The 12,883-nt window shown below is 43.5% G+C and overlaps 1 protein-coding gene across 2 annotated transcripts; it reads left to right on the top strand.

Moving 5' to 3' along the window:
- The first annotated feature begins 32 nt into the window (after positions 1–32).
- On the top strand, positions 33–12,779 carry LOC124209765. Of its 2 annotated transcripts, XM_046607932.1 has the most exons (11): positions 33–47; positions 438–541; positions 700–2,527; positions 3,942–4,035; positions 6,535–6,707; positions 9,425–9,692; positions 9,907–10,751; positions 10,837–11,056; positions 11,121–11,201; positions 11,268–11,367; positions 11,435–12,779. In XM_046607932.1, the coding sequence occupies exons 4-11, from the start codon at positions 4,000–4,002 to the stop codon at positions 12,469–12,471; spliced, it is 2,760 nt and encodes a 919-aa protein (XP_046463888.1). In that variant the 5' UTR covers positions 33–47; positions 438–541; positions 700–2,527; positions 3,942–3,999; the 3' UTR covers positions 12,472–12,779. The 2 variants fall into 2 exon arrangements, with proteins under 2 accessions (XP_046463888.1, XP_046463887.1); XM_046607931.1 differs by lacking the exons at positions 33–47; positions 438–541; positions 700–2,527; positions 3,942–4,035; positions 6,535–6,707 and adding an exon at positions 7,265–9,251.
- The last annotated feature ends 104 nt before the right edge of the window (positions 12,780–12,883 follow it).

Genomic DNA, 12,883 nt, shown 5'->3' with positions numbered 1-12,883 from the left:
GCCCATCATCCGACGAATTTGAAAGACTTCGCTCCTTGACTCAACAGGTTTTTCCCCCTTTTTTCAACTAACAAAGTTTACTTGTTAATTAGCTAACTGATGGCGAATAGCTCGGTCTAAAACCCCACCGAAATAAAGTTTAGTGATTACCAAAGACATTGTAAGAAATCATCAGTCTTTATTCGTGCCACTTACTTTGTAACGTATTTATACCGGCAGTCGTTAAGAAGAAAGTTTTCTCAACTATCTTTTTTTCCGCGTAGAGCTTACAGGCTCTAGGTGGGAGCAGTTGCCATGTCATTTTTGTCATTAATCTATTGAATTTTATTGAATAACATGCGCAGCAGTTGTTGTTGCAACATAGAAATATAAGGAGAGGAAGTTCAAAGGTTTTGGGATGCCAAGTATAGATTTTAATCTCATTTTCCTACGTTCAGGAACATCCTTTCCTCGGTGAGCCGTGGTATCACCTGCATCCATGCCGGACGGCCGTCTTGATGGATCTGGTTGCTGGCAATGACGTCGATGGAATTGATGCAAAGTGAGTTAGTCATAGGTTGGGTTATGTCTTTTATGGCATTACATCTTCGTCTTCTTCTTCTTCTTCCCGTTTTGGCTCTCCCTCCTTCCGTCCTGTACATCCTATATTTCGTTCTTACTTGCTGTTGCCATGGCAACCGCTATGCATTCACCTGTAAGACGGCAGCAGAAAAGCGACGAGAGCTTTGCGCTGTTGTGTGCGTATTGAACCTAGAAAATCCATTTCATCATTTTACCCATGACCCCTTCCAACTCTTCGGGAGATATTCTCCTCCGCCTTTTTTCTGCATGATTTACCGTCGAAATAACTTAACCGTGTACTACCTCTGTTGACACACACACACACACACACAGGCGATACTTTGTCCGCTGGATGTCAACTGTGGCCCCGCTGGTCGGCTGTCCCGTTTCTCATCATTATGCTTCCATTCGGTAAACGCCCTGACCCCCTGCGTTGGCCTCTCCTCGGCAACAGGTATACATACCCATCATCGACCGGATCATCAGTGTGTTTTGCCAACGAGAAAATGTATTAATCAACTAACAAGTTTCGAATAAAAACACGTGTTACTACGGTACACAACAACAACAACAGCAGCAATCGGAATAATTACTCGATATGTCGGCACGTGATTGCCTACATGGTTGGCTCTTTTTTTTATATTTGTTGTGTCGGAAGAGCGGAGGAAATAGAAAGAAGGGAGGAAATAAAGGCATTCGGGTCCGTCGTTATTGGAGACCTCCGACCACTGGTCTGGTCGGCGTGCCGCCTTTTAAATATTACGGGTGATCGATAACTGCCGGAACTGGGAAATAACAACGTTGTAATGAATATAGCCATCCCATCCGCCGCAAGAAAATGATGTTTGAGAACGTGTGCGACCACTCGTCACGTTTTAGAAACCATCATCATCTGCGAGTTGCCATGACGACGACCCCCCCCCCCAGCCCCTTTCTATTGTTGTTTCCTGTGCTGTTCTTCATCGCAACACGCTCTCACTTTTGTCCGTTGCCCAGTCTGCACACCGACCAATAACCAACCGGGTGATTGCTTTGCGGGACTAGTAACCCCGGCAGGGCTGGCCTCTCTACAACTCCCAGGTCCAGTCCATCATACTCCATCCTTCCTCTCCCTTTTTTTTTCTGGTTGCTCTACCCTCGTTGCCTGTTGCCTGGATTATTGATCAATTTCTTTCGCTCACCGGTCCCCCTTTTTTCCCTGGACAAATCTATAAAAAAATAAAGAGAGAGAATATAAAAACAAGTCTAAATAAATAAAAACAGAAACATCATCTGGTCGTCCACTATGGACAACCGCTGGGACGACGTTGCTAGCTATACTTTTTCTAGAATCTCATAACCGTCCCTTTCAACACTACAAAAGTATTGGCATAATAATTTGAAAAAAAAAAAAAAAAAAAACACGGGACGTCGGATAATATATACCGTAGGTCAAAGATCGACATTTCTTTCGGCTCGGCTGTCCAGCCGACCAGCCAGCCGGCCCACCTTCTGCTGTTTGAATTGTTTTTAAAAAAGGGGTTATAAATGTAGGTGGGGTTGAAAAGGTTTTGAGTTGAACAAATCTTTGCTCTGCATGTTCTTTTCTATCAAAACAAAAAAAAAAGACGTCGATAGAGCCGCAATGATGGTGAGTCTGCGCGTTTGCGTTGCACGCGGAAATCCTTGTTCTTCCTTGTTCCAGCTCGAGACTACAGGTGTCTTGTACGCACGGTCGTGGAATATGTAAGACCTACACACACACACACACACACACGTAAAGGACGGTGGAGAGGGGGTCTGCATCGTGCGATGGATCCAGCAGCAGCCAGTTGACGAAGAGTTTATCACGTCGGCGGTTCGCACCGTTCACTAGCTCCAGAAGTTTCACTCTCTCTAGTACCTACTGGCAGCAGCAATTTTTCTGACATCAACTGAAACTCTTGTCGCTTCGTCTGGAACAACCTTTTCCCACTTCTTCTCGATGGTAAGTTTCAACTTCCTCCAATTTGATTCTATTGGACCTATAGTTGAGTTTTCTCCCATTTTTTTTTTTTTTTTGGGGGGGGGGGGTTAGCGCCACAGACATTCCCGCGGGACGATATGCGCGGCGATATTGGATATGCTAATATTATTATTTTTTTTTCCTGCCAACTTTTGTATCTTTTACTCTTCTTTTTTAGATGCGGGCTTGTGTTTCAAATAGCTTTCGCTAGCGCTGCTATTGCCCTTGAAATTTGAATAAGACCCAAGTTTTGAATGAGACATGGAAAGAGAGTTCCTCAGCAACAGTTTTCTGGTTCCTTCTTTTTATTTCCATCGGCCATCAATGTTGATGTCAGTTTATTTTTTTCCATCAATAATCAATTACTGCCGTGCCCTTGCTCTTCACAACAGAAAACAGAGTATATCGCACACACAAAGTATGAAGAAGAAAAAAATGGAGAAGGATTACACACAAATAGACAATGAGCTAGGTGCCGTATACGTTTGCCAGTGTAATTGATCCATCCATCTTTCATGCTGGTTGCATAAGGGATATTGTGTGCAGCCCGTCCCGCTCCGCGATTCCGAGAGCGCAAAAACAAATCGCGAACGTCAGCCCATCAAAACCAAGCACGATTCTTGTTATCGTATAGTTTATTTTACAGTAAGTTTAGCTTGAACTACATTTAATCCTAGACTGCATAAGACATGCTGCGTCTTTTAGTATTATACCACTCGTAATGAATAATAGTTGAAGGTGGCACGCACACAGTGGAGCTCTATTAAGTATAATTTCAACTGGAAAGTTCTTCGCGAAATCAACAGAGCCTTGTCGGATTGGATAAGAAGCAGTAATAGCTTGTGCCGTTATTACTTTGACATTATTAGGAATTATTTGATCGCGTACGCCACAAGTTTGTCCTGAATATAGAATGCGTGCCTAGTGAGACGTATGTGAGCCCAAATCCGATAAAAAGAAATGCATATGTCGGTGGAGGTGAAACGTCTTTGTCAGAAAAAAATAGATGAAGTTTTGCCAAGGTTCGCCCAACTCAATAATTCATTGAGCCATATAACACAGCAAATAAGCGAGCTGCTGTTGCCGTGGGAGAAATATAAAATCTACTTATTTTATTATTTAACATTATGCGCCACTAATGCTACACATATCTTTTTTTAACTTTCACCTTTATAGTGGTTGGAATTAGAAGCATACATGTAACTCGGGTGCAGCATCCCACTCGTTGACATTTCCCCCGAAATCATTAACGCAATAGGTTGCGTCGGATGTGTGTGTATATATATATACCCTTTTCGCGAGTCCCAAACATGTTCCTCGTCTATTTGTCACGCGAAACAATAAAACAAAAATATATAAATATAAAAACGCATTTTTTTAAATTTTGGTTCGACAGATTGGCCCAGCCAGGATCGCGTGATGACTTTTATTCTTGCGTTGTCCGTTTATCTGAAATGGAATTGGTCAGAGCTTTCACCACCAGACAGCCGGTAATTTCAATCATTTCTTTTTTTTCTCGCGTGTCTAAATTGTTATTACTGGTCACCACGTCACTACGATATTGCTTAAGATTTCTGTTTGCAAAAATATTCATAACGCATGCAGTATTCATGGAGATGACAACTCTTTATTCTTTTCTACTTGAAAGCTTATTGAAGAGTGAATTCGGCTTCTTAGTATATATGCATAGACGAAGTCAGTAGGGAGAAAAACTTGAGAGACGTCGCTTTATAGATTTCTGCTTTTGTTTAAGTGATTGAATATTCTGCACGCACGGGTTCTATTGATTTCTTGTTAGATCTTGTTTGATCTTCTCCCGAGTTGAGCCCACATGTTCCCCTTGTCCAGGTTAAACCTTAAACGTAACAATGACCAAATGGCGCTGACATGGGAAGCAGAGAAAAAAAATCGTCGGCTTTCCGGAACAGGTTGCTAACTTCATCACCCTGTCCAATATTGTGTGTAGGCCTAACTTCAGAAAACGGCCTCTTATTCTGTTAGAGTCCGGGGGTATTATGTACTCCTCTGAAAGCTCGACACTCTGCGTCAGAACTATCAAAACCTTGTTGACCGTTTTCCCTTCATCCAATCCCACAGTAATGCCATGAAGGACATGATGATGGATGAAACACGAACCACCCTAGTCACGTGGATCATCCAATATGATGCTTTTTCCTCTCGAAACTGCCCTTCTTCTTTCTCTCCCCTGGAAGCGAATCCAGGTGTATAGTTAGAGACGACTGCATCGGCTTATTAGTTTGAAATAAACGCGGTGGGTTACGCAATGGATGGATAGAATGTCAGACGGCCATCCTCTGGAAATAGAAGGCCAAAAGGTATATAAAGAGCAGCAAAGTAGCTAATATAGTGGATCTCATGGATCAGTTGCGCACTTTAACTTCTAATTTCTTTTGTTTTCTTTCTAAAAATATTCTTTTGAGGGTCAAAATAGAAAGGGAAACAAGAGATTCCCAGCTGGAAGGAGGGTTTCTCTTTACGCCCATCATTTTGCTCCGATAATGATATCCTTATAACTTTGGCGGACTGGGTTCTTGGCATATCGACGAAAAGAATTGCAAGGATTTCTAAGATGAAAGTGAGCCGTTGCTTGCGTCACAGTTTCCTGCCTGCCTGCCCAAACATCGAAACAAAAGTAGCCCATATAGATGTATTAGAGTGCCTACAATATATAATGATGGGAAGAAAACGTGCCGATAATGCCAACAACATTGCCAAGACAGGAATATCAGTCGCGTGATTCATGTCCAATATGGCAATATCAACACTATATATAGCCTTTGGTATTTCTTTAAATATACTTTTATTCATCTCTAAAGTTACTTTTCTTTTCTTTTCTTTTCTTGGTTCGTGCTGATGATTTTATATTTATTTCGTCGTTCGGAACTTTTTGATCAGGATAATGGGTTTTGGACACGCTTTGTGAGATCGTTTATGATCCTTCGCGAAACACGAAATTAGACCCACAAAGAAAGAAAGAGTGTTTCCAATCAAACTAAGATTATCTTGGTTTAAAATCAACTCAACTCGCAAGAACAAAAAACTATACTTTGGTTTTAAATGGCACTATAGCCCTGTAAATTGGCAGAGGGACATTCAATTATATTGCGAGAGACTAATAATAGCAAACATACAGCAGTAGGTGTTGCCGGTGAACGGATTCACTTTATATGTCTGATGGCCTAACTTCATCCTCGATCGATGAAATCGATTCGGATATAAAATTTTTCATATATCCGTGGACAATCCTATTTAGGATTTTATATTCTCACGTAGACCTGTATAGCGCGCGCTTAGGATTTTATGTCTATCGAAGCATTTTGGAGAAATTGGACTGCTGCACACAACGTTGTGTGTCGTTCCTTTTTCTTTTTGCGCTGAGAAAGTATAGGGAAACATCTTCTCATTTCTTAAAAAGAAACATCAAAAGAATCCCGAAACGAAAAACAGCCGCAATAAACAGAAAGTGGGTTGTAATTGGATCGAACGAGATGAATGTATACCTACATCTAGACTGCACAAGGTGGAGACCACCAGCGCACCAGCAGACATTCAACGTCTATATGTTGGGCTATTACTGGCTGCTGCTGTTCCTGACAGACTTTGTCTCCCGGATCCTCGCCCGGATCCCTTATTCTTATTCAGACCTTTTTATGTAACGATGAATGCTTTATAATAATGCCGTTTGAATATGAAAACAGATCCCTGATGACAAAAAATAAAATTAAAAATGTAATTATTTATTTCGCGCTTGCTTGATGATCGATTATGATTTTTTATGGAGTAGGTTGAGCGCGCTGTTTGTAGAAATGATTGCTGTCTTGTCTGTTTAATTATTTATTGGCGTGTTTAGAAGAGATTGGAACTTGGTCATGCATAAAACTAGCCATACATTTGCAAACGAAAACCTAACTCCTAGTCATTTGCTATTTCTTGATAGAGACAAATATACCGTGTATGTTTTCCAACAGGTGGTAGGGACGACTGGAACGACCTTACAAAGAAACATTACCATCTACGTTCTAGTGGCAGGAATAGCCGGCGGATTGCTCCTGACCCTTGCCATTTTGCTCCTCTGCAAGTACTGCTCTCGCTTGCGGTCACGAACCAATAGCGAAAGGAATACGGCGAACCCGGTTGTGAGGTAACCTTTAGTTAATAACGTATCCTGATTTTTGTTACCATTTTTCTATTGCTGGTTGAAACTTTGACTATGTACTAAAGGTGGTACCACCCGAATACTTTTCTCTTGGACGGTCTAGTTACGTATAGCGTACCTAAGCGCTAACTTTCTCCCAAGAGATAGCAGACAAGGAAGCAATCCTTATGAACAAAGTTCCGTCTTCTCGTCCTGCTATGGAGTCTCTCTCTACCTATGGTTACAAGTTGCACTTTACACACGTATACCTCTCCCCTATTTTATTGCCGCGCATATAGACTTTTTTAGGCACTAAAGGTTGTATGCAAAAAAATAAAAGGGTCGTTGCGTGGTGCCAACAATAACCCAGCAGCGTTCATTAATTAGACATCGATATAGCGCCTGTGGAAAATTTTTGACTTTCCCGATGCCCCCCCCCCCTCCTCCTCCCCTAGAGGAGTAATGAGCCTGTTACTAATTGACTCTCAGAGAGAGAGAGTGAGGCTGCTGGCGGGGTGGGGTTGGGGGGGTTAGTAACTTTGACTAGTCAGTTATAAAAGACAGCCAAGAGCACTGATGTTCTGGCATGGAGCGTGTTTTGTAGCCAAAAGCTTCTAAACGACGAGAACGCAGGATGGGCGATATAATGGCTCGTCTTTTGAATGTCAAGTTTGATGGTTATCTTCCTTGTTTCTCCATCCGTACCAGACGAAAGGATCAAAGAGAACACTCTTCTTGGCCAAAGAGAGTCGAGTCAATCAAATCGGATAATTCTTCTCTGCTATTGTCTACCCGGATCCTGCAGGTTCATAGCGACCAACGGTTAGATGGTTCGATTAAGTCGGCTAATGTCAGTTGCCAGCGCGAACCATCGACAGTAGATGACAAAAACCCATCGAAATGAGTGGCTTGACGACGTCAATCGTTTCCCTTGCAAACCCGTTGACCTATAAGAGGGTTGCGTGTGGAACATGTCATAGAAATATACTATGCAGAGATCGAACCGACATGGGTAGGGCTTAGAGTACCGCATTCGGGAGCGTGCCGTTATTGTTTCTGTGCCACAGATGGCGCTTGTTGGTAGTCGTCTGTCGGGAATTCTCATTGATTTTTTCCTTGCGCGAGCTTTTTTCTTCTCATCTTGTTTATTCCGTTCAAAAAACCGCGGGCTAGTTAGTCGGACAAAATCACTGCCATCTAGTGTTAACCACACTAATCTAGATTAGATTTTGAAGAATATTTTGAAGAATTTGGAAGGAATCGGTAAAAATCTCATTAAAAAAAATGACAAAATTATTTTCATTTTCAAAATCATAAAAAAGTCGTGAAAGCACAATTTGAAATAATTTTAGATTGCGAAAAAAATTCCACCTGAGCTAGTTAAATTAAACCATACAGAGGTTTTCTTCTTCAGGTTTTCATCAACCTACTATTATTATTAACTATTATAAAATGCAGGCTATTATTAAAAATACACGCGAAATAGCACCGTGTACCAACACGTAGGTAGGCCATCCTGTAATCTGAACGAGACGTTGATATTGAAAGGCAAAGCGTCAATTAAACCATTGAAGGAGAAAGACGGAGAAAGAGAATAATTACTCTCTAATTTTCTCAAGTCCTCAAAGTCAGACACCCTTGATGCAAATGCAGACCCTCTCGTGGATTAACTGCAGCGGAAGAGGATCGATGCATGGATTTAAGAGTAGGAAAAAGATGGTCGTCATGGCGACCAAATGATATACTAGTCTGCCACAACTGCGCAAAGACAGACAGTCTCATGCTAAAGCCGGCCTTGTATTTGATTCGTTGGATCCTCCGGATGCTGCGGATGGGTCGTCGAAAGAGGATGTGGACGAATAGGGCGAAGAAGAGCCACAGAAGAACGTTGATGGCCCGATCGATGCCGGGGCTGGCTGCTGCTAGCTAGCTGCTCTGACGTCATTCGAACTGAATTGTGATTCGACGCAGCCGTCGACGACGTCGCAGTACATTCAGTGCACTCTCTCGTCATTTTTCTCGTCTTCTTTTTTTCTTCTTTTGGGGTGGGTTTTGTTTTGTTTGTTCCTTCACGATCGGGAGGGATCGGTACACACTCGTGGCTCATTCATCGAAGGACGCTGCAGTGTCGTCGAGAGTTTTCCTGGTGTCAACGTCCATCGATTCCTTGCGGCAGCAGGAGGGAAATAAGAGCAAAACGATTTATCATCAAATCAGTTTTTGGCGATGAGTCGTGGCCTATTATCCGTGATGTGCTTATGATTGGGCGGGTGCCATGGTGTTTTACTACTGTCCGTCTTTCGAGGCCGTCAAAGAGATTTTGGACATGGCCATCCATCAAATTTGTCCCTGTACGTCTGACGACATCTTCGACAGTGCGTGGAGGCAGTGGATCCAGCTCATGTTCAAATCGCATCGCAACACCGAAACGTCCATCGAATCTACGTCGCCCACTAGGCCGTTCTCCAGGATAACTGCTGAACAGTCGTCCAGAACGAGCAGTTGTTCTTGCAACACTCCGGATACGGTCGTTAGAGTCCTCCCCATCTGGTATATTTGTGGGTTTCGATTCATGTTGAAACTTCTTTTTTAGGAAAGAGCTGATCTGCCTGGGCCAAAATTGATTTCCCATACTGACGACGTAGCACAGATATCATTGGCATCCTGCTATGCTAGCTCAGTATTATATCCATATTTTATTGATTTTGCTTATTGTATTGCAGTGGCTGGGGAGCTGAAGTATCGGTGGCCTTAACGAGCAGCGGCGTCAGCAAAGTTCAGCATCGTCTCACTAGTTGCAATAATAACAAATTGACGACTTCGTCAACTTCGACTGGTCCCATACTCGTCACGACGTCGCAGCCAGTCGCTCCATTGTCAGCAACACTACCGTCGCCGAGTGTAGGACATCAACTGGGTAGCAGCGGTAGCATCGCTACCAGTCCATCATCGATCATCAAAGACGACCTTAGTGACTCATACGTTATTCAGGTATTCAACTAAAAATAGGGCTAAGACGCAGACAACGCGAATTTGTAGTTTTATTGCCGTTTATCCATTTTGAATAAGATCAGCAAAGCGCATCTTTTCAAGAAATACACATCAGAGCAGTTCAATTCAATTTCTGGGATTTGTTTGCAAAATGGACAGTTAACAGTTATACTCGATTTTGGCATTTCACTTCCTAAATTTTAAAATTTTCAAGGTTGAACCCATTCGGGACATGGCAGCGTCACCATCATCGATATTGGGCGGAGCCGACTCGTGGGTATCGGACGAATCGCCGACGACGCACCGCGGACTGTTGACGGTTAGCGAGGAACGTGATGACTGGACACGTCGCGAATATCAGCAAAGTGTCGACAATTCGACCGTCGCTGGAGATGACGACAATATCCCAGTCTCGACCGTCAACTCCGCACCTGCCGACGGTCGCCGGAGAAGCTTGCGCCACGCGGCGACCCACGACGACGGATCGGCCACTTCGTCGACCGTTAGCAAACGCAGACTCGACTGGCGCAACTCTCACCGCAATTACCGCTCTGCGCCAACGGCAGCCGCTAGCCGGGACTCGTACGCTCTCAACTACGACACGCGACGGGCTCTTCGGGATTACCACCAGCGCAGCGTCGAGGCCGGTTCCGTGTACTCATCTCCTCACTCCAACCGGCGAGTGTTACACAAACGCGGCGGAAGCATGAGGGAAACATTGACTGACGGCCTAGATGCCTCGTCTTCTTCTTCTTCGACGGCCACTGAAATAGCGGGAAACAGTTTACCTTCAACTAGCATAGCCCAGCAACCGCATTCGCGCTGTCAGATGATGGCCAGCCCGGCCACCAAACGCTGGCGTTGCCACACGGTCGACTGCCCTTGTTCCAATAACGTCACAGCCTCACCCGTCAACAAGGATCTGATACTCTTCGATGGCGCTTTGACTATTCATCGTCATTCCTTTCCTAGTAGCGGAGAACTGTCCAGCCCATCTTCTACAAACCGACGCCGTCATTACCATCAACACCGAAGCGAAGATCAACACAAGTATTTTGGGTACGAATTTGCAATTCAAATATAATTTACGACTAATGAGAAATAATTAACAATTTTTTTTTTTCTCTTACTGTAACGAACACAGACAAACCAAAGACTCTTTGTACGATGGCTACTTAAACCGATCGGAGAGTCTAGATTGGGAAGGATTCGAAACGAGAGCCAAAACGGCCAGCGCTAAAAGAGACGACGCGGCATCCGTCATGGTCGACGTTGATGGAACTAGCGGTCAGTTGCAGACGTCAGCTGTCGGCCCAGCCCCGCGTATTACTATCCGCTACAACGATCCTGGCAGTCTTGAAAGCGTAAAAAAATCCACTCAGCTTTTTCGTATGAGAACCGATGAATAAAAGTGTGTGTTTTATTTAGGTCAACGAAGATAATTTGTTCTTCTGCTTAGAAGCCGGAAGCAAAAATGAATTCCGTCAGCGTTTAGAAAAGACCATTGATGTAAAAATTTAATTGAATTGATCAATGTACATCATAAATGTTAAAACGAAATTATTTGTATATTAGGCCCAGTATCGTCAAGTGTGGGAGCTAAGGGCTAACCTGGAAGAGCACAATGATTTTTACGAACCGTCTTCACCGGAACCAGAAACAATCACCAATCCAGGTAAGTTCACCTTGTACTAATCGAATTGCGTGACATCAAAATTAATTTCAAACATTTTGGCACAAAGGCTTAGCGATAAGTGACGTGGAATCCTTCGATTCGAATTCTGAAAGTTTGGTCAGTGAAGAAGAGGAGATTCGAGCACGAAATAATTACGACATGATTGCGCCGGCTCAAGATTTATCGGCAGTATGCGAATCTAAAACACCGTCATCAGCGTCCATGTTGCTGGCCCCGAATTCTAGCGGATCGTGGAAAAGACAGTCGTATCGAAGTGTTTCGATGAATTCCCGACTCCCACATCCAAGCGGGCCAATTATTCCGGTGCAGAGGCCACCTCAACATCAGCCGCAGAGCAGTTTTGATTCGATCGACACGATCGAGACGTCGTCCACGGAAGCCAGCAGAATGGATCACGTCACGACCAGTTTCGAAAGCTCAGCAACTGACAGCACCAACGGTCTGGAAGTGACGTCCATCCCGCCATCAGTCAGCCATCACAGGATGCTGGCGCTCCGCAATGACAGCGGTTATCGCAGTCTGGAATCAGCAATCGTCCCGACGTCTGGGCTGGTTAAGACGCCAATCAAAGGACGGACTATGAGCCTCAGCGAAGACGATTTGAATGACCCGTTCCCGCAAGAAGCGAACTGCCAGTGCAGGAGCCAAGTGCTACACGACGAAAAATGTGAACGCTACAAGCCGATCGTTTTCGCCCGTTGCACTCGCTACGGAATGAAAGTTCGTTCCGCTTCGACATCTGCCCCACATCCATCGGCGCCACCTATAGGATGGAAAAACCAACAGCGGCTTCATCAGCACCATTCTCAACAGTCGTTGACCAGAGATTACAGCATTGACGAACGGACTGATGCTTTGTTTCGCGAGTTCAGTCGCTGCGATCCGGTTTTCGACACCAGTGGTCCTGGTTCCAAGAACGTCGGCGGAGGAAGCCGGACAGAGTTGCGAACAACTGGATTCGCCCACCGAAGCCGGTGGATTAATCAGCATCAACGGCACGATGCTCAGCATCATTACCAGCATCGATTTATGTCATCGGACGCTAGCGATTCTCTGCTGCAACATTGCAGCCTCAAAGAATAACATTTATTTATTACATCTAATATATAATAGTCACTTGTTTTTTTCCCCATGTCAAACAGAGTACTATTCAAACAATCTATTTGTTAATTACGCTTCATATCAAATTAACTATAGCCTATTGTAGATCGGAATCAATTTTCAATATATGACTTCTATCTGCTACAAGATCCCTCCCCCGTTTTTTCAATGTTACACAATTTTATTACAAGTCAATTTGAAATTTTGAAAAACCACACACCTCAAAAAACTTGTTTTGACTACAAATTTTATTCTCAACATTGGAATGATAATATATCTATGAAAAGTTATCCAATTGTTTTTTATGCTGTTGATTCAAAAATAATTAGACTAATTCAAAAATCCACTTCAAATATCTTTATTCAAATAAGTAATCGCGCATATCGATTTTTTT

Source organism: Daphnia pulex, chromosome 12 (assembly GCF_021134715.1).
Source record: "Daphnia pulex isolate KAP4 chromosome 12, ASM2113471v1".
NCBI classification, from domain to species: domain Eukaryota; kingdom Metazoa; phylum Arthropoda; class Branchiopoda; order Diplostraca; family Daphniidae; genus Daphnia; species Daphnia pulex.
The sequence above is the reverse complement of the archived record's forward strand: the minus strand, read 5'-3'. Positions and strand labels throughout refer to the sequence as shown.